General features: G+C 45.2%; 1 protein-coding gene across 2 annotated transcripts in view; it reads right to left on the bottom strand.

Moving 5' to 3' along the window:
* The window catches only part of ttyh2l (tweety homolog 2, like), a 47,009-nt gene extending 30,194 nt beyond the window's left edge, over positions 1-16,815 (bottom strand). For both annotated transcript variants that reach the window (XM_063214879.1, XM_063214871.1), the window contains exons 1-2: positions 16,399-16,815; positions 9,565-9,737 (exon numbers count right to left, since the gene is read on the bottom strand). In XM_063214879.1, the coding sequence (XP_063070949.1) occupies positions 9,565-9,737; positions 16,399-16,527 (302 nt within the window). In that variant the 5' untranslated portion in view covers positions 16,528-16,815. The remainder of the gene's footprint in view (positions 1-9,564; positions 9,738-16,398) is intronic.
* Positions 16,816-19,755: the final 2,940 nt, after the last annotated feature.

Raw genomic sequence — 19,755 nt, 5'->3', positions numbered from 1 at the left:
GACCATTTCCTGCACCTTTAACAAAGAAAAAAAATGCACATCCGTCTAAAAAAAAAAAATGGGTGCAGGGCTAGCAAAGTCACATGATGGATGAAGGGCATGTTGCCCGAAACGTCACATATTAAATAAGAGAAACGGGAGCTTGGTGTTGTAGACTTGCTTTTCAGTTTTCATGGGCTATGTAAACAGACCACTGATAGCTCATCTCGGCAAAGCAGCCCATCTCTACAGAACCAGCGGCACTCACGAGGGGTCGGCATGGAGAAGCCCTTCTAGTCACGGCAGGCAGACAGCCATCAATCACTGACGGCTCCACCAAAACACTCTCACACACGCATGCACACAGGTAGACACACATGTAGACACACACCGCATATCCACACACAAACCTACACACTCAGAGGCATGTGCACGCACGCGCGCAGGCACGCACGCGCGCAGGCACGCATACAGCTCAGCTCCTCTGAAGACACATACATAATGCTTAACAAAAATAAATAAGGAATTAAATAAACAAAAACAAAATAAAATAAAAAAAACTCCTCATGCAAAACAAAAACTCTGGGGGGTACTGTAGTACGGTGTCAAAAATAGCTCCTTCCCCATTGGTCCTGTAAGAGGAAAGCCTACCACAACAACAACAAACAAAACAAAGCAGGAAGTGCACTGATGGTGACCCCATTATTGGCCGCCAATGCCATTATTATGGCACCATTCACTGTTTATATCCTGCTTCACAGCATGGATTAGCTGCCTGTAAGATTTCACACTGTTATTAACAAAAGGCCATCTCCTCTTTTTTTATAAAAAGCCAAAACAGCCACGGTCTAAAAATAGGATATATCCTCACAGGGAGACAAAACACACACTAGATGGACTCTGTGCACCGGCTGTTCAGTTGTTGCTCCCCCCCTTAGAGTGTGTGTGTGTGTGTTTGCGTGCGTGCGTGCGTGCATGCATGCGTATGTGCGAGTGTGTGTGTGTATTCCAGACAATGCATTGGATGTCTCCAATGGTATGGATATTGTTGTAAGTGTGTGTGTGTGTGTGTGTGTGTGTGTGTGTGTGTGTGTGTGTGTGTGTGTGTGTGTGTGTGTGTGTGTGTGTGTGTGTGTGTGTGTGTGTGTGTGTGTGTGTGTGTGTGTGTGTGTGTGTGTGTGTTTCAAAAGGTGGGGAGATGTGCTGTGGCTGCCCAGTAAGGCTTCAGAGAATCCAGACATTGTCTCCCCTTGTATGAATACTGGAACACAGCTACCCTTTCACATGTCTGCTCTGACCGCATTTGTGAAAACATAATGTGGGTTTGTCTCTGAATGTGTGTGTGTCTGTGTGTGTCTGTGTGTGTGTGTGTGTGTGTGTGTGTGTGTGTGTGTGTGTGTGTGTGTGTGTGTGTGTGTGTGTGTGTGTGTGTGTGTGTGTGTGTGTGTGCGTGGAACACAGCTACCCTTTCAGATGTTTGAATGTGCTTCTGTATGTGTGCGCATTTCTATAATGTATGTAAAGTATGCATGGCCGCACACGCACACACCGACACCGACAGACACAGACACAGACACAGACACAGACACAGACACAGACACAGACACAGACACAGACACAGACACACACACACACACACACACACACACACACACACACACACACACACACACACACACACACACACACACACACACACACACACCATTGTGTCTGTGTCTGGCGAGCTCAGGGCTGGACATCTGCAGTGTACTGCTGCTGCTGTAGCCCGATACCAGCTCCTTGAGGGGAGCTAAGTCCAGCCGAGCCCGGCCCACCCGGCCATGCAGGGCCGGATTAACATGACCTGGGGCCCCTAGGCTACAGATTGTAATAACCACCCCCCGCCCCCCCAAGACAAAATCATGACAAAATTACATTACATAAACAGTGTCGTAATTCCGAGCTATAAATTCAGTCAGATTCTTTAAGTATATAGAGATATGCCAATGTAATAGGTTGCTATGGGCACCTAACATGACCAGGTTCCGGTCTGCCTAAAGGGGCGTGTCATAATACTCCTAGCATTGAATAGAATAGTCCTTGTGTCTGCCTAGGTTTGCCTAAAGGGGGATTTCTCCCCCTCCCCCTTGCAATAATAGAACCCTGAAACAATGGGCCAATGGAACCTCTGTCTCTCTCTACTCTCTCTGATTAAGTCAACTCTACACTAGAGAGGAGTATCAACATGAGATCTATTGTTCAATTCAGCAAAATCCCCCCCCCCCCCCCCTTTTGACCAATCAGGGGGCCCCTGGCAGGTGAGGGACCCTAGGCTACAGACATATCTAGCCTGAGCGCTAGTTCGGCCCTGCAGGCAGCCACCCAGTCAGGCAGTCGTGATGATGGATACCAGGCCTTGATCTGAGCCATTACCTTTAGCTCCCACAGGCCACTTCCCTTCACTTTGCATTAGCCAGCGCATCTGGGATGCTACCCCAACACACCCCCCCCCCCCCCCCCCCCCCCCCCCCCCCCCCCCCCCCCCCCCCCCCCCCCCCCCCCCCCCCACCCCCCCCCCCCCCCCCCCCCCCCCCCCCCCACACACACACACACACAATATACACAAGACACAGAGAGAGAGGTGCGCGTGCACACACACACGCACGCACGCACGCACACAAATATGGACATGCACGCACGCGCGCACACACACACACACACACACACACACACACACACACACACACACACACACACACACACACACACACACACACACACACACACACACACACACACACACACACACACACACACACACACACACACACACACACACACACACACACACACACACACACACACACACACACACACACGTAAAAGGAAAGATGCGCTTGCACACAACCCTCCACGCACACACACACACACGGGCACAAGCAAACACACACACACACACACACACGGGCACAAGCAAACACACACACACGCGCACGCACACACACACGCACGCATGCACACACTCTCCCTCTCTCCTCCAGTCTTGCTGGGGGCAGGCAGGAGTATCAGCTCAGCTGCTCTGATTACATTACCTCACACTCAGAGGCTCCTCACTGGCCATTTACCTCCCAGACCAAACCCAATAAGGAGGCCGAGCAGGAAGCCAGCACGACCCCACGGCCGCCCGGCCCTCCTGGGACATAAAGCACACACACACACTCACATAGTCTTACACACGCACACAGTCACACAAGCGCGCACATGCACGCACATGCACGCACACACACACACACACACACACACACACACACACACACACACACACACACACACACACACACACACACACACACACACACACACACACACACACACACACACACACACACACACACACACACACACACACACACACACACACACAAAGATTGGCACGTACTTACAGACAGAGAGACACACACAGAAAGATTAGCAGAGACAGACAGACAGTCAGACACAGACACAGACACAGACCTAGTGTCCTACAGGGCATGGCCTGACGTGTATCGAGACCCAACTGAATTAGGCCTGTACTGCTTTCTGGGTCATCCGTCCAACAAGGCGACTCTACTGTAGCTCACTGGCGGGCTTTACACTAACATTTGAGGCCAATGTGGCATTTGGGGCATCAATTATGGCTGGCTAATGCCGCTTTACTGAGGCTGTACTGGGCTGTAGCTCAGTCACGATGGTACAATTTGGTCAGTGTCTCTCTCTCTCTCTCTCTACCAGAGGACAACAGAGTGCTATGGGGCATCTGGGTGCAAGTCAAATTATTTCTTTCCGCCCTTCTCTGTGGCCTCTGGCCTTGTCACTACTAGTGACACAAGGCTTGATGTCAGTGGCGATCAATTCAATATATTTCAATATGTTGGAAACCTATTTCAATATGTTGTCATTTTCTCAAACAAGATGTTGCATGGGGCAAAGCACACAGCAGAGATCATTTCAAATGTGCATTACTGTTGGCCCAGTGCACCATTAATGTAGTTTAACAAGACTTGAATATGATATTCAGTGTGTCACAGGACGTTTAGGCACATTTGAACGACCATATACTGTGTGTGTGTGAAATGTAACTATGAGTATTAAGTGTATGCATGCACCATTTTTTAGAATAAAAAATTGAGCTCGGCCCGTGACTTCCTTACAGATTTAGATTTTTGGCCCTCAGTCAACTTGAGTTTGACACCCCTGAAATAGACATATATAGCAAATTCAGTTAAATGGACACTGTGCTGGAAATGGTCAAAAAAGGTACTGCAACTATGCTACTCATTGAAACTGGGCTGCCTATTGCCAAATTTGATCTTTACATGAAAGTTTACTAAGTAATAAACAAATATTTTCTAGTATGGTCCAAGTACAGTCATTTTTGCAGCTAAAAATGGCTATTTTTGGAAATTCAAAATGGCGGACCATGGAGAAGATCCCCCTTCTCATGTATGAAAAGTGCAATTTTTCCAGTCATAATGAATACTTAGAATTTGATGCTGGTGGTAAGTATTCATGAAAAAGGTAACATTAGTGAATGGGCAGCATGAATTCTGGAAATAAACAACTAAAAATCCCACACAGTGTGCCTTTAAGAGGTGATGAATCCTTGGAACGATTTCAGAAACATTCTTTAAAAGGTTGAATAACAACTGCTTAGTGTTCCTTTCAAACCACTGTGGAGAACATTTTCTGAAAAAACAAGCTCCCCTCAGCAAGCTACAGCTGAACATAACAGCGCTTTATTACAGACGCCTTACACTACAACACCAGAGAGAAGTCTACCATACATACAGTACATACAGATACAGTACATGCATGCATTGCATATCTGGGCTCAACCATACAGCAGACATCAATCTCCACTTAAGAGCCTTAGCCACGTGGAATCCCCACTGAAGACTGGGAAAATTGCAGTCGGCAGGCAGGCAGCAGCAGTTTCAAATCCGACACTAAATGGGCCGAGGCAAACTCCCACCACGAGGGGCTTTGGGGTAGGGGGTAGAGGGGGGTGCTGGCGGGGGAGGAAGGCCGATAGCAGCGGGCTGAAGAGGGGAGGAGGATGTTTAGAGGGCTCAGTGGGGATGGAGTGGCATGGGGAGGGAAGAGGATGTAGAGAGATGAGGAGAGGAGTGGAGTGGGAGGAGGAGGACGGGGAGGATGTGTACAGTAGAGGTCTCAGTGGTGGGTGGAGTGGGATGAGGAAGAGAGAGGACGTGTAGAAAGCTGAGGGAGGGGATGACAATGGGCAGAGGAGAGGAGAGGAGAGGAGAGGAGAGGAGATGAGAGGAGAGGAGAGGAGAGGAGAGGAGAGGAGAGGAGAGGAGAGGAGAGGAGAGGAGAGGAGAGGAGAGGAGAGGAGAGGAGAGGAGAGGAGAGGGGGTTTGGTTTGCAAAGGGACCGAGTGGTAACTAGGGGGGATAGCATTTGGCCTAGTAGGGGAGAGGATGTTTAGGGGGCTGAGGAGGGGGGATGTTTAGGGGCTGAGGAGGGGGGATGTTTAGGGGGCTGAGGAGGGGGGATGTTTAGGGGGCTGAGGAGGGGGGGATGTTTAGGGGGCTGAGGAGGGGGGATGTTTAGGGGGCTGAGGAGGGGGGTGTGAGGGGGCCGAGTGGTAACTAAGGCAGACAGATGAGGGGACGGGGGGACGGAGTCCAGATGCTGCTGCTGCTGGATATCAATTAGAGCGCCTTGGCTTGGCTGCACAGGAAGCTTTAACGACAGCTGAGCCCTCCCTCTCCCCTCCTCCTCCTCCTCCTCCTCCTCTCCTCTCCTCTCTCCCTCTTCTATCCTCCCCTCTCCTCTCCTGCCGTCCCTGATGAGGTCACTTGTCCCCTTAATGCCCCTGCTCTTAACGCTCCCCGTGGAGATGAGAGCACAGATGAGGCCGCTAAATAACCGCAGAGCCTGAATGAAGCAAGCCAAGCTGGTGGCGGTGGGCGGGTGGGCGGGCGGGCGGGCGGTCAGCCTGGTGGCCCCTCTCTGCAGGGTGCATGGCCCATATGCTCCGCAGCAGCATGCTGGCTAGAGTCTAAACACCCCCCCAAATAAATATTTATGGTTAACGTTTCAAATCGATTTCACGTCGCAGCCGTCGTAAGAAAAGCTATATCTTCCATTTTTCCCCCCCTTCTGGCAAAGTTGAATTATTTAAGTCTGAATCATTTCCGTCACACATTGCGTTTCAGTGCAAGCACGTCGACCGATTGCTTGTTTGCAGAGGCTGGAAAGCATGTTCTTCTTCCGCTGTCATGTCACTCTTGCAATCAGAGAGAGAGAGAGAGAGAGAGAGAGAGAGAGAGAGAGAGAGAGAGAGAGAGAGAAAGAGAGAGAGAGAGAAGTAACAGCTACAACAAGGTTTTGGAGTTTTTAACACGACACAGGCTGACTGGTAAGCAACCTGGTACTACTTAGTAATTGCAACAGACAAATGCGAGAGCTGCTTCTCCTCAGAGTAGAAGGGAAAATGAATAGCAGTCACCTAGGACAACACAATCACATTACAAACAGGAACACTGAAGCAGACGGCTCCAATAACTCAATAAACACAGCCACTTAATTACAAAAAGAAAGAAACACGATGCGCATTATTGGATTAAAGTTTCAGATGCAGACATCATACACCTAAGAACACCAAGTTTCACTGCATTTATCCTAAATTATACAAAGTTTTCTGGCTGCATGCACCTCACATAAGCTCACTGTGTGTGTGTGCGTGTGGGGGGGGGGGGGGATGCGTGTGTGTGTGTATCTTTGGGGGGTACTGGATACTGATTAAATGGCAACATACCACCCAGTACACCATTTAATTCAATCCTTGCATGAGCCTTTTCTACAAATTGGCCATATATGCATATACATTAGACCCACATTATACCATGACTAGCCTGAATAGTCCATTTGTCCGCTCAGGCTAACACAGCACAGGCTAACACAGACATCACAAGACATGCCCCCCCGACCCTCTCACCTCCCCGGCTACAGCCTCATCCACCCCCACATCCAGCTAGCACTGCCCGGGGCTGAAGTCTAACCATGACAACTTAATAGAATGCAAATACACTGGTCATTAAACACCCGCTACATCTACACACAGTGGCGAAATGCAACTGCTGGAAGGAAACATGAGAGCCGTATATGGTGCTGCCTTGTTAAGTAGCGTCATGCCCTAGCACTTATCAATGAAAGAGGGGCCCTTGTGTCAGGAGCTGGAATGTTAACAGCGAAATAACTTGATTAGGATGCTGCACTTAGATAAATGTCACAAGATTAAGCCGAACCCTTCTCCAATTCAATTAGGCACTTTGGCAATACCATTTGTTCTCTCCTCAATGGTATTATTTCTAAAAAACTAACGATGGAAGCCACTGGCTCATCTTGCAAGCCTTTGTCATCCACAAACTATTTCATACAGTGAGAACATGCCAATGGGCATCTCATTGACAACTTGTTATTCCATAATAAAACATGAAGACACTTTTTTAGCACATAGTAACTCAATAAACCCTTTTGAATATGGCTTAACTGCAATAGAGACGTGTGAGAAAGTTATGATGGCTTGCATAGGATATTACGGCACATTCGATTCTTAATTACATTACATTACATTACACTGCATTTGGCAGATGCTTTTTAACCAAAGCGACTTACAATCGACTTAAAGTAATTTGAACTCTGAATAACCCCAATACAAGAGGTGTTGCCAAAGGCAATGACACACCTTTCCAAAAATAGGGTGCAGGTAATTCCTTTTAGGCATGTCATTGCTGTTGGGTTTGTTTTTGTTGTTTTTTTTTTACCTCAGGAACAAAATCAATTTGTGACACAAATCCACCCTCATGAGATCAGACTGATGGGACTGATGGATTCCCTTTCCCTCTGCATTGATCTCCAACCAACTCATTCAACCAATAACAAAATCCAATCAAAATCCAAGCTCCTCATTAATAACTGTGGTCATCCCACCAAAAAAGAGGAAACAAGCCAGGCTTTCTGCCATTCATTCCTAATTCCTGCAGATTTTCCACCACCGTTGTACTGACAGGCTGACACAACCAAATATATCTAGTGATAGGTTGGCTGTGTCCCTGAATAAATTTTCAGCTTTCTTCAACCTTAGTTCAAGAAATAAATGGTAAAATCCAATCAACATACACCCTCATATCAGTGATCTTCACAAAAATAAAACCCAGCATTAGAGAGTCTGTCTGCCATTCATGTCCACAACACAGTGATTTTTCGCTTGCTTTCTATCGAGAGAAAGTGAGGGCCCTTTTGTTAAACAAATAAAAAAAATATTCTTTTTAATTACAGTACATCATCACTATTACAACTGCAGCAAATTCATTTGACAGTTTGATGAATTTGGAGGCCTTTTCCTGACTTTCTAAGTACTTACAGTGCATACGGTTTCCAGCGCTTTGCCTTGTTGTGGGGTAGAGTGTCCTCAGGAACTCCTCAACAACAGGCACCTACCAGAAGACCAGGCCAGCGATGACCAATGCTACCGCGCTTCATCATTGAAACTGTAGTCAGTAAACCAAATTAGTTCTCTCGATACCCTTTGCAATAGCTGAGGTCAAGACAAAAGTCTGAGAACACTAATGCTTAACAAACTCGGACTACACCTCACTGCTCCGTGGTTGTGTTTCGGAACCCCGGATTTGATTGCCTGTTCTAATGCGCTTGCCCAAGGCAGAGGTTGGAGTTCTGCCAAGTCTACATCACAAAAAAACGAGCCATTGAACACACCCCATAAAAGCCACTGGGAATGCTTGAATTTACAGTGGGAGCCCCTAATTTTGTACCCTGTTTCGTGGATGTTGTGGCATGGTAAGTAGATGAACAAGGAAGGGGGGAAATAAGTGGCTCGTCCTGTTAATGGCTCCAACCCCAGAGAGAGAGAGAGTTCATATGGAAGATGAGCGACCAGGTTCTAGCTTACAAGATGACCAGGCCGGTGATGATGACTGCACAAGTGGTTCAACCCACTCCAATTAAACTGGCAAAAAAAAACGGAGGACGATTTGAAGGATGAGCGAGCCTGTTCTAATGGTGCATTCCCCAGAGGTAGGACCTTCCCAATAGGCAACAAGGAGTCAGCTACCTCCCACTTGAAAGCGTTCCAACCAGCAAGCTAACCAAACTACAAACATGGAGGGACAAAAATACATATCCACTTCTCAAAGATGTCAGCAATGTAAATAATGAGGTGTAAACAACACCATGTGTTTTTTTCATGTAGCAGCATTTAATCTTTTAAAGAGGCAATAACTACACCTTAGAAAGGTTCATGGGTGGTTTTGCAACTGTTAACATGTCCAAATCAACTCTATTCGTCCATAGAATGGTGATTGCTGAGTAATGTGCAACATAAACTATTCCTAACACTGTGCGCTGCCATTGCTGTGATGACATCACGATTGTCAATGGGACGAAGTCGGTTTGCTTCGCTTTTGCCCCAGCTCGCGACTTGAACATTCCACTTCAACAGGCGTTCCAATGCATTTCAGCAAGTAGGAGGTCAGAAACATCCCATCTCCCAACCCTGGGGAATGCACCATAACTTACCAGATGACCAGGCCGGTGATGACTGCGGCCCAGGTGACGCAGCAGGAGTCTGGCCGCTTGGTCTCCTCCTCCTCCTCCTTCCGACAGCAGCACAGACAGCTCAGGTACAGCGCCAACACCACCAGGCTAACACCCAGCCCCACCGCAGAAACACACGCCAGGAAGATTAGGGACTAGGAGAAAAGAAGACGGCGGGGAATGACACAAGACAAGAGACATGCAATGAGTATATTGCATATAAAAACCTAGAATATTCCAAATAGAAATGTCTATTGGATATAGAAAGATGGTGTCAAGAAACACCATCACCAAAGATATTGTACACACACAATTCAATATGGAAATTGCATCACTACAATATTACCAGTTACTTCCATGTGCTGATGTGAGTAGAGATTGACGAGAGTCTATATAGCTCTCTGTCCGTTTTTCTACATGTGTGCTTTGTGTACTATGTGCTTTTTACTTAATTTGTTGCAGTAGCCTGTCCACACTCCAGTAGCACTTCTTTGAGTAGACAGGCAGCTGCACACACCGCATAGTCTAACATAGTCCTCAAATGCACTATTGCATGTAACTGTGAGCCTTGTGCTAAAACATTTCCATAAATAGGACCGATAGTACAACAAGTTACTCTAGGAGGACAAAATAAAACAGACATGTGACGCCTGGTGTCCTTAAGAAGTTCAACCAAGACAACAAGAAACAACAGAACAAAAACGTAACACAGTAGTCATGATACTTCCCCCCCCTTTACATACACACTCATCCCACCCACCAGCCTGAAGAAAGGAAAAAGGGGGGAAAAAACAACACACAGAATCCATCCCAACTCCTTTGAGTTGAGCAGCATGTGACGCGACTGTGGAAGTGCAGTGACCCTGAAGTCTTGTGATCGGGAGAGCGAGGCAGAGGCAGAGGCAGAGGCAGAGGCAGAGGCAGAGGCAGAGGCAGAGGCAGAGGCAGAGGCAGAGGCAGAGTGAGTGTGCACTGTGAAGGGTGGGAGGATAAGCAGTGGGAGCAGGGGAATGTAAACACTTTAAAGGATACAAGGAGGTTGGCCTGGTAGACATGGAAGGGTTGTGGATGACCCAGTCTGAAGTGAGGATAGATGTTGTAGGACAGGAGTTAACCCCTACTACACCTAGCTCTAGCCAAGCAGGAGGAACAAGCTTGTAGACCAATAGACATGATCTGACAAACATTCCATAGGATATTATCAGATGGTGTATAGGTCAAATGACATTTTTTCTAGTAGCTGACGTCAGGTTGGTGCAACCATAGCTAATGCTGATATTGTATGAATTAAATGATTTTCTTTTTTTGTTCTTACTGAATTATCTCTGAGACATATTCATTGATTGTACACGTATAACCAATGGCTTGTTTATGGGCATTAGCTGTGGTTGTACCACCTGACTTCAGTTACTAAAAAACATCATTGACCGCTATATCAAATGCCTCTATGTCCTACCAGACAGATAAAAGCAGTAAGACCATTACTTTTAATGACATATGCAGAGCAGACATCTTTTATAGGTCCCAGATTTTTGACAGACTGAGAATAGGCACACGTAGTGTCACTTGCAGTATGGATGGACATTAGGTCTGTAATGAGATTGCATCGAACCGAGTCACGATACCGTATAGCATCACAACGCAAGAAGGCAGTATTGTGATACGCTTTCAAATCCTTCTCATTATTATTTTTTAACAGTTTGTAATGCTTAGTAGTGACTTGTAACCCGCTCTACCTACAATTTATCATTTATAGTTTTTTTAATGAAAAAAATAAAATAAAAAGATACATTTAAACATCATACAGTGTATCAAACTGTAGGCGGTCAATCACAACACTGAGTTAAGAGGAGAAAAGGAACCAGGGGCGAGTTTCTTGACAGTGTCGTTGCTAACCAAGTTTCCCATTAGCAACTTACCAAGTTGCTAACTGGTTAGCAACGACACTGTCGAGAAATGGGGTCCAGGTTCCAGGTTCACCAGGTTCGTACACACATAAGCCTACCAGCTCACATGCACAGCCATAGTGACAGACTCGGTCAACACACACACAGGCGCGCGTACACACACACACACACACACACACACACACACACACACACACACACACACACACACACACACACACACACACACACACACACACACACACACACACACACACACACACACACACACACACACACACACACACACACACACAGCCTTTTTGAGACAGTGTGAAATTGTCCAAATTTTTCCCATTTGATTTCATCACATCAGCAATGTTGCAGACCACTCCCTGCCATCCACTGAAAGAAGGTGGCAGTTAACATAACAAAAACAACAACACTTCCGCCCGTCAAGACACACATGCTCTCAACGTCATCAAATGTCCCTGCCATAATCTAATTGTGTGACTTTGGAACAGGCCATATACTCATAATGGAATCAGATGATACTTCAGGAGAGTGAGTTAAAAGGAGTACAAATTAGTCTGTGCCACATCCACGTGCAGGCAAAGCTCACATGTGCATGCAGTCATGCTGCTGCTGAGTCTTGTTAGTCAAAGTGTCAAACCTTCATGGACACTCAAATACACAGCATGGGCAAAAAAAGTCAACAACGTCACACACACTACTATGTTGTTGGAGCGCCTTTAGCTTTGATTACAGCACACATGCAGTTGCAATACTTCAACAAACATCTGCAATGTCTGGATTTATTTCAGTCCAGTGTTGCGTTAAGTTTTTATAGACCTTGAGGGATCATAGAGGGTAGAGTCTGAACACTGTGTAAATCCCTCTCCAGCACATCCAAAAGTTTTCTCACTGTGGTTGCGGGTCTGCACTCGGTGTGGTGGCCAATCCATGTGTAAAAATGATGTCTCGTGCTCCCTGAACTATGCTTTCAAAATTCGAGTCCGATCTTTGCATACACTTACTAGTCATTGTGACGTGAAATATGCCCGTACCTACCATCTACCAACTCTACCATCAACAATAAAAGATCTTGGTGAAAACATAATGCATCAATACATGGAAGTAAATTCAGACATTACATTTACTGAAACAATGCAATGTCAAAGTATGCCATCATTAAAGCTAATGGAGGTCAAACAACATATTACTGTGTGTGTGTGTGTGTGTGTGTGTGTGTGTGTGTGTGTGTGTGTGTGTGTGTGTGTGTGTGTGTGTGTGTGTGTGTGTGTGTGTGTGTGTGTGTGTGTGTGTGTGTGTGTGTGTGTGTGTGTGTGTGTGTGTGTGTGTGTGTGTGTGTGTGTGTGTGTGTGTGTGTGTCTCAACTTTTTGACCAGGCTGTGTATATTCTTGTCTATACGGTCATATACATGTGGTTTTGTGGGGATCATTCATTTTTGGCCTTATTTGAAAGGACAGTGAAGATGGTGACATGAAATGAGTGGGGGAGAGAGAGATGGGGGAAGGTTAGGAAATGACCCAGGCTGGATTTGAACCTGAGTCCCCATGGGCACAAGTACAGAGACAGTGTGTTTTTGCAGTGTGCCACAGCACCCACCACCAGTGTGCCACAGCACCCACCATTTTACCTGTGTTTTCTTATGTTAGTGTCAGCATGCCGACTCTGTGTGTACAATTTGTACTGGTCAGCATTTTTGGATAGTATTTCCACTGTTTTTGCACAGGGCAGGGGAGAGCCCTCCAGCTTCAGCTCACACTTGTTCTCATCATTCATTTGCTCCAACTGTCTGTGTGGAACCAAATGGTCGTACAATCTACAGTACAGCCCAATTTCAAACTAGACCTCCTCACTATGAAATCATTGTACATTTCCTCCCTTTTAAACACGCATAAGCAAATATACTGTGCAAGGACTGACTGCAAGGCTCATTAAACAGATTTGTGAGGTGCACTTCAGCTATTCTTTCCCCAAAGGGCCAACCTCAGAGTGACTGGATTTAAAATGGCCCACCATAACACCATCTTTCCAGCTAATGGTTTCAATTAGCTGCACAATTTAGCTCAAATGTCTGAGCACATTCAGAATAATTCAACAATGGCTTGTGTGTTTAAACTGAGCCACTTTACATTTGTACTAGTTGCTGTTTTGTTAAACATAGACCACGTCAAGGACACTATTAGCAAGTAATATACTTCAGGGACTGTGAAGCCAAGCACAACATATAGCTCTGAAATAAAAACTCAAGTCGATTCATCCATGTGCAAAAATGGAGCGCTTGATATTGCATTCCCAGAAGCTAATCAATGCATGGGTCATAGGCGGAGTAACCTGATACACTGGATCCTGGCGGTGTAGATTCTCTTGAAGGCGCATCACTGAGAAACAGTATTCACTAGAATCACAAAAAACTCACAATGACGTCATATTGAGGCCAAAGGCCAGACAAATGCAGAGTGAAAGGAGAGCCTTTGCTTCAGGGCATGATGTGTGAATCTAATTTCAGAAGGTTTGGTACTGTATTACAACACAAAAACCCTGCTCGCATTTTCACACCTTATAAAGCAGTGTTTAACCTACATGTGGATTGAGCAGCCGATCCGTGCAGCAAAAATGCTAAACACCACAGATAATCAGTAAGATCAGCATCAACGTAATACCAGTAAGCAGCACAGTGTGTATAAGCACTACAGCCAAAAGCTGACTTTTCAGTTTTAATCTGTCAATTTTCTTTAACTCAGCCAGGAGCTGGCAAAACTCTCCACGTTTGTTTGTTTGTTTTTTTCTCACATTGCCAAAGTTTAACAACAGCTCTTCTGACAACATTGCTACAACAATAAAACTCCAGGGGGAAACACTGATAGCAATAGAGAAATTATACCCTTTAAGTCCTTTACTTCCTACATCGAATATGGGAGAATTTTGTATTGGCATGGTTTCAGTGCAATGATTAAAGGATTCCACACCAGTTAAACATGAGCAGCGAGCAATATTCTGGAGTTTCTTGACTTTTCCTCAACTTTTTCCCCTTCAGGTAGCTGTTGCCACCCATTGATTGCCACCCGCTGCCATTCAATCATATACCGCAATGTCATTTATGGACACTCTGAACGCTTCATAAGTCCCCTGCTATTTGTTTACTCTTGCTACAGTAGGGAGGGACGGGTGTGACATTACCTGAGCATCACACCTCACCTGTCCTAAAAAACACACACGCGCACGCACACACACACACACACACACACACACACACACACACACACACACACACACACACACACACACACACACACACACACACACACACACACACACACACACACACACACACACACACACACACACACACACCATGATGTAGGCCAAGTCTCTGTGAAGCACCGAGCTTGGATCAATCAAACCGGCCGCTCGTGTCTAAGCCATGCTGCTGCTGGTGAGACTGGACGCACTAAAAAGGTCAGTGACATTTTCACTTCCAATCTCCTTGGACCATTTCAAAGACCCACTTCCAATTTCCCAGCCCATTAGCTCTCAATTACACATGAAGGGTAATGAAATTCAGTGACAGCAGTGGGCTCACAAAATATATATTTTTTTACAAGAACTAAAGCACACAAGGTGGTGGTGGGTGTGTTGGGTGGGGTGGGATGTTTGGATAGGGGGGTGAAGGGGAAGGGAAACTACACAGAACAGATCATCACAACTTGGCTAATGGCTATGGCTATGAAAGTGAAGGTTCATGAGCTGGAAACCCCAAAGGCATTTAAAATGAGAACTAAGAGGACCCTGGCCAATCAGTATTTCCCCTGTGGTCTAATGCACATATGCTTACAACAGGTCCGTGCCCCTACCCACCCCCACCCCAACTAAATCCCATGACCAGAGACCCAACTTGGAGGACTCTACTGTATACTTTGTTTACAAACAAAATACCTTGTGCATTCTTCTGGGAATGAACACCTCTACATAGACTGATTGTAAACACAGAAAATGGGAAGGGAAGAAACCATCATTGTAACAACATCCATGAAGCTAAATATCAAACCATTTCCCATTGATGGCCTATATCCTGGGCCAGCCCATTTTATACAAGTATCCAGCACCAAAATCTTCTGTTGTTTTCTCTTCTTCCACAAACCACCTTTAAGGTGTTGACTATGATTTGCACCAAACCAAAACTTTTGATAGACTGAAATTATACATTAGTACCGTTATACAGAGTTTGTGATTGACGGAATACATTTGGATTATGAATGGAGTTTTATCCTTTGAGCGATGTAGAAAATGGCAGACAGTGGGCAGATGAGCAGTCAAGCTGCACAGCTTCACATTATTCTAGGAGGTGGTGGTGTGCTTCTGGCCTGCCTGAGTGACAATAGTGCTGACACAGCCATGGAAAGAAAGGTAGCATTAAAAAAACCCGAATTAATCACAACTGTATACATCTCAAAGTTCATTTCAAAGTTTTATAATGCAATACTTGCTTTGATTGCCAATACAGTGCCTGTAGGACTCCAAAAGAGGCATTGACACACAGACAAAGGGAGGGAGACTCTGGACCTTGCAAATCGACCTGTGCAGTTAAGGGAAATGTTTCAACAAATCTGTGTAGCCTACGTGTAACTCATAAAATGTTAGGCTACTATTTCTTCTGACAAAGTTGACAACAGTGTACTTTGACACAACTAGGTCAGATCTACACTGCTATACAGCTTTCAGTATCGCGCAATTCACTATATTAATCTTCCATTAGACATTTAGGTTGTCATTGGTCAAGCAATTGACAAAAATCACCATGTAGCCAAACTATCAACTGTTACATTTTAACAACTTTGTAGCCTAATGTCAGACTGACTGTCAGGACGAGTCGCACAGTGTCACTTTTTGCAAACTACTGACCTGCTGGTAGCTCGTCTCCTCCGGTCTGAATGTGTTGTCAACGGGCTTGAAATTCAAGTTGAGATGAGGGAAATTGTGCAGCCAGTAGGTCCACCATGGGGCAATGTAGTCCTGTCGTGAAAAAGCCATCTCAGCCTCAGTGGAAGTTTTTTCGGGTTACACACGACCTGGCTATCAATGGTCTGGACGTTATCTCAGCCCCTCAAGTAATCCGTCTTCAAAAAAATCCCAAGATGGACAAGACAACACCATATGACAACTGTTGTAAACGCGATAAGGGAAACACTACAGAAAAGTATTTCCCCCGGCTGTGTGCGCTCAAAGCCAGACATAACACCACAATCGATTCTTTAGGTCCATGTTTCAAGTTCAGTCTACAGGTCGCACGGTAGCCCGCTGACTTTTTACGAGACTGGCTGCGAGATCTGAAGTGAGCCCTCCTCAAGCGGCTTTGTCGGGGCCGCGCATGAATCGGAAGCACGAGATCGAGGGCATGATGAGTGTGTGTCGGGAAGGGGAATTTGCTCTGGGCCTGCAGCAGAACTTAAACGGAATCACCGGGTGCAGTTTGTTGGGTGAGGCTATTTGTCTGTCAACAAAGTATTATGTCACTGAACGGGGGTGTTGATTGGGGGGGGGGTAGTATTACTGATGTCCGCATGTTTTTCCACACGTTAATTCTCTGGTCAGACAGGGAATGGGAAAAGGTCATTGTCTTCTTGACCAAGTGCAGGCATGAGGTCTAAACGACACAACGGGATGACAAATGCCCTGAATGGCTGCTCATCTATTCAGAAGTTATGCTTGGAATCAGGATCTGATATTCCAAAGGACCTTCACTTTGACGTCTCCAAGTCGTTGTTTGAAATTTGCTTGCAATTTCACCTGTTAAACACTCACTAGATGAAATACCACAATAGAATGTATCACAGGCCTACTAACAATTGCGGTATTTCTATTCTAAGATGTCCATTGCTCCCGTGTGTCCGAATTGTATTCGCTGGAGATATCCCCGCGAGGAGGGCGCGCGATTCACGGATGACATCTGGTGGATATAGTGTAGATGAGATTCAGTGAGACACATTAAATGGCACCGTGCATGAACAGGGAGAGCAGTGCAGGTCAAACTCATAGTACACACGAAATGGCAAGTGGAACAGTAGTCATTAATGGTTTCTGTTTTCAGCCGAGGGCTTATGTGAGGTTCTCCGTTGTATCAGAGAATTGTGTCTTATCTTGTTTCAATGGGGCCTTCTACACACGCCAACCAAATGGAACTCACCACCAAAAGGGGGCAGCATTTCATTAAAAGAAAAAAAGAAAAGGGAAAAAAACAGAAAGGAATAATAATGAGCTGGAGAAAGAGAATTGAAGGAAATAATATAACTGGGAATTAAACCATAAGCTTTGAAGAGCAAAGTCAGGGGATAACTGTGAGAATATATGACAGAGGCTGTCTTAAAGACACGAGTTATTATGGCAGAGAAACTTTGTTAAATGAAGTAATTTCAATGTTATGGTAGGATGACATATGATTTCAGTGAGAGCTAGAGGTAATTACAGCAGAACAAAAATAGGACTATGAGTGTTCCACTTTAGACTACTGCATTGCTAAACCATGTATCCAGGTTACAGGAAGAAAGTTAAGAGAAAACAAGAATAAAAAGTTCTCTTAACCCTATAGGGCCTATATGAATGGTGGCATACAGACCACCTGCTGTTGGTATGTAGGCCTTTTCTGACACGGTTCCACACACCATGCTATAAGCCTCTTTGTAAATATGTTTGTGCAGAGCAATATTTCAGAGAGCTGAGCTGATATTTCTATAATAGCCTACTCTATTTAGACCACATGATGCCATATACCATGTCTGCCTCAAGGTCAGCCTATAGCCACTGAGGCTTCTGCAGATCAGCTTGAATTTGAAATTTCCAGCAGGTTTGCAGAGGGCTATATCCTCTTAGGAGTATAAGACATTCCACCTTGACCTCCTTGACACTGCTTTTGCTCCTATATACATGAATTCAGGCTGGACACTCGATGGATGTCAATAAGGAATAGCCCGTTTTCCAACAGATTCATTGCTGAATTCATGAGTCTCTGCAGCCAGCAACACATCCATAGTTATTAGCCTATACATTATGCTATTAGTTCACAGTAGTCCAAAAGCAATATCACCTTTGAGTACAGGAACATGAATACAAAACAATAGAACTAATGAATAAATAATTGCCTGTTTTCCCCTCTTTTTGATGATATATCGTAAGAACAGAGAGGAGGTCATTCTTGATCTCGGAGTTCTGTCTGCAGAAAGAGTGCTATTGTCAGTGGTGTGATGTTTTGAATTCAGAAAAAATTATGTATTTGGCAAATCAGTAAATCCCTTTCACCCTGTGTTACTAGAGACTAATCCGACACCCCTTGCTCTAACGGCAGGAGTGTGTCTTTGATGATGTGTAGAGGTACAGGGTGTTAGTGCCTCTTACGTTTTGCTTATTGCTTTTTTCCCCCTTAAGATATGTGTTTTAAATCCCTTTGTTCTGAACATGATGATAATTTATAACTGTGAATGAAGATTCATCATACCGCGAGCTCACCTCAAGGTACAATCAAAGCCGCATCAGTTGCCTCGCGACTCTCTCCAGATTGCCGTTAAGCACAACAAATGCAGCACTCCTCTGCTCTCAGTGCCTGAGGCTGTCTTTGTAGCCTACCACTATCCACTGACACAAAGGCCCTTTCCCATCAAGACAGGCCACTCCGAGGCGTAGAAGCTCACACCAAATGTCTGATGCCGAATGCATCCGTCTTGCGTATTTTCAGAACCATTTTTGATGCCTTCAGAGGCCAATTGTTGCAGCCTGTGTATTGATCCCTGCATATAATATATTCAAATATTCGTTTCTTTTTTAAGATATTCTTTTCCCTAATCATGTGGTAAACAACCGCAACACATTTCATTTGTTCACTCTGCATTGCACTTTAATCTTGCACTTATTACTCCTTTGTGAGCATAGAGACAGATATATCTGCAAAAGGCTTTATTGAATGTACCTTTTCAGACAAAAATCCATGTAGAAAACCTCTCAGCGCTAAAAAAATAAATAATCATAGCCCATTTTCCCTCTCTGTTTCCTGGATGATCTGCAGATTTCAAATGGACATGGCTCTAAACTGGCATAATGTTTTGTCAAAGACCTCATATACTCAAATACATTTTCTTCTGTTTTTCCTAGCTATCTCCTTCAGCCAACCAATTCCCAATTCACCTGATATTGGTATGGGTTCACCAAATGTGATTAGAGCCTACCAAAGTAAAATGGCTCCCGAAAAAAAAGTATAACTCTATTTCATCC

This window comes from Engraulis encrasicolus, chromosome 2 (assembly GCF_034702125.1).
Source record: "Engraulis encrasicolus isolate BLACKSEA-1 chromosome 2, IST_EnEncr_1.0, whole genome shotgun sequence".
Taxonomy (NCBI): Eukaryota; Metazoa; Chordata; class Actinopteri; order Clupeiformes; family Engraulidae; genus Engraulis; species Engraulis encrasicolus.
The sequence above is the reverse complement of the archived record's forward strand: the minus strand, read 5'-3'. Positions and strand labels throughout refer to the sequence as shown.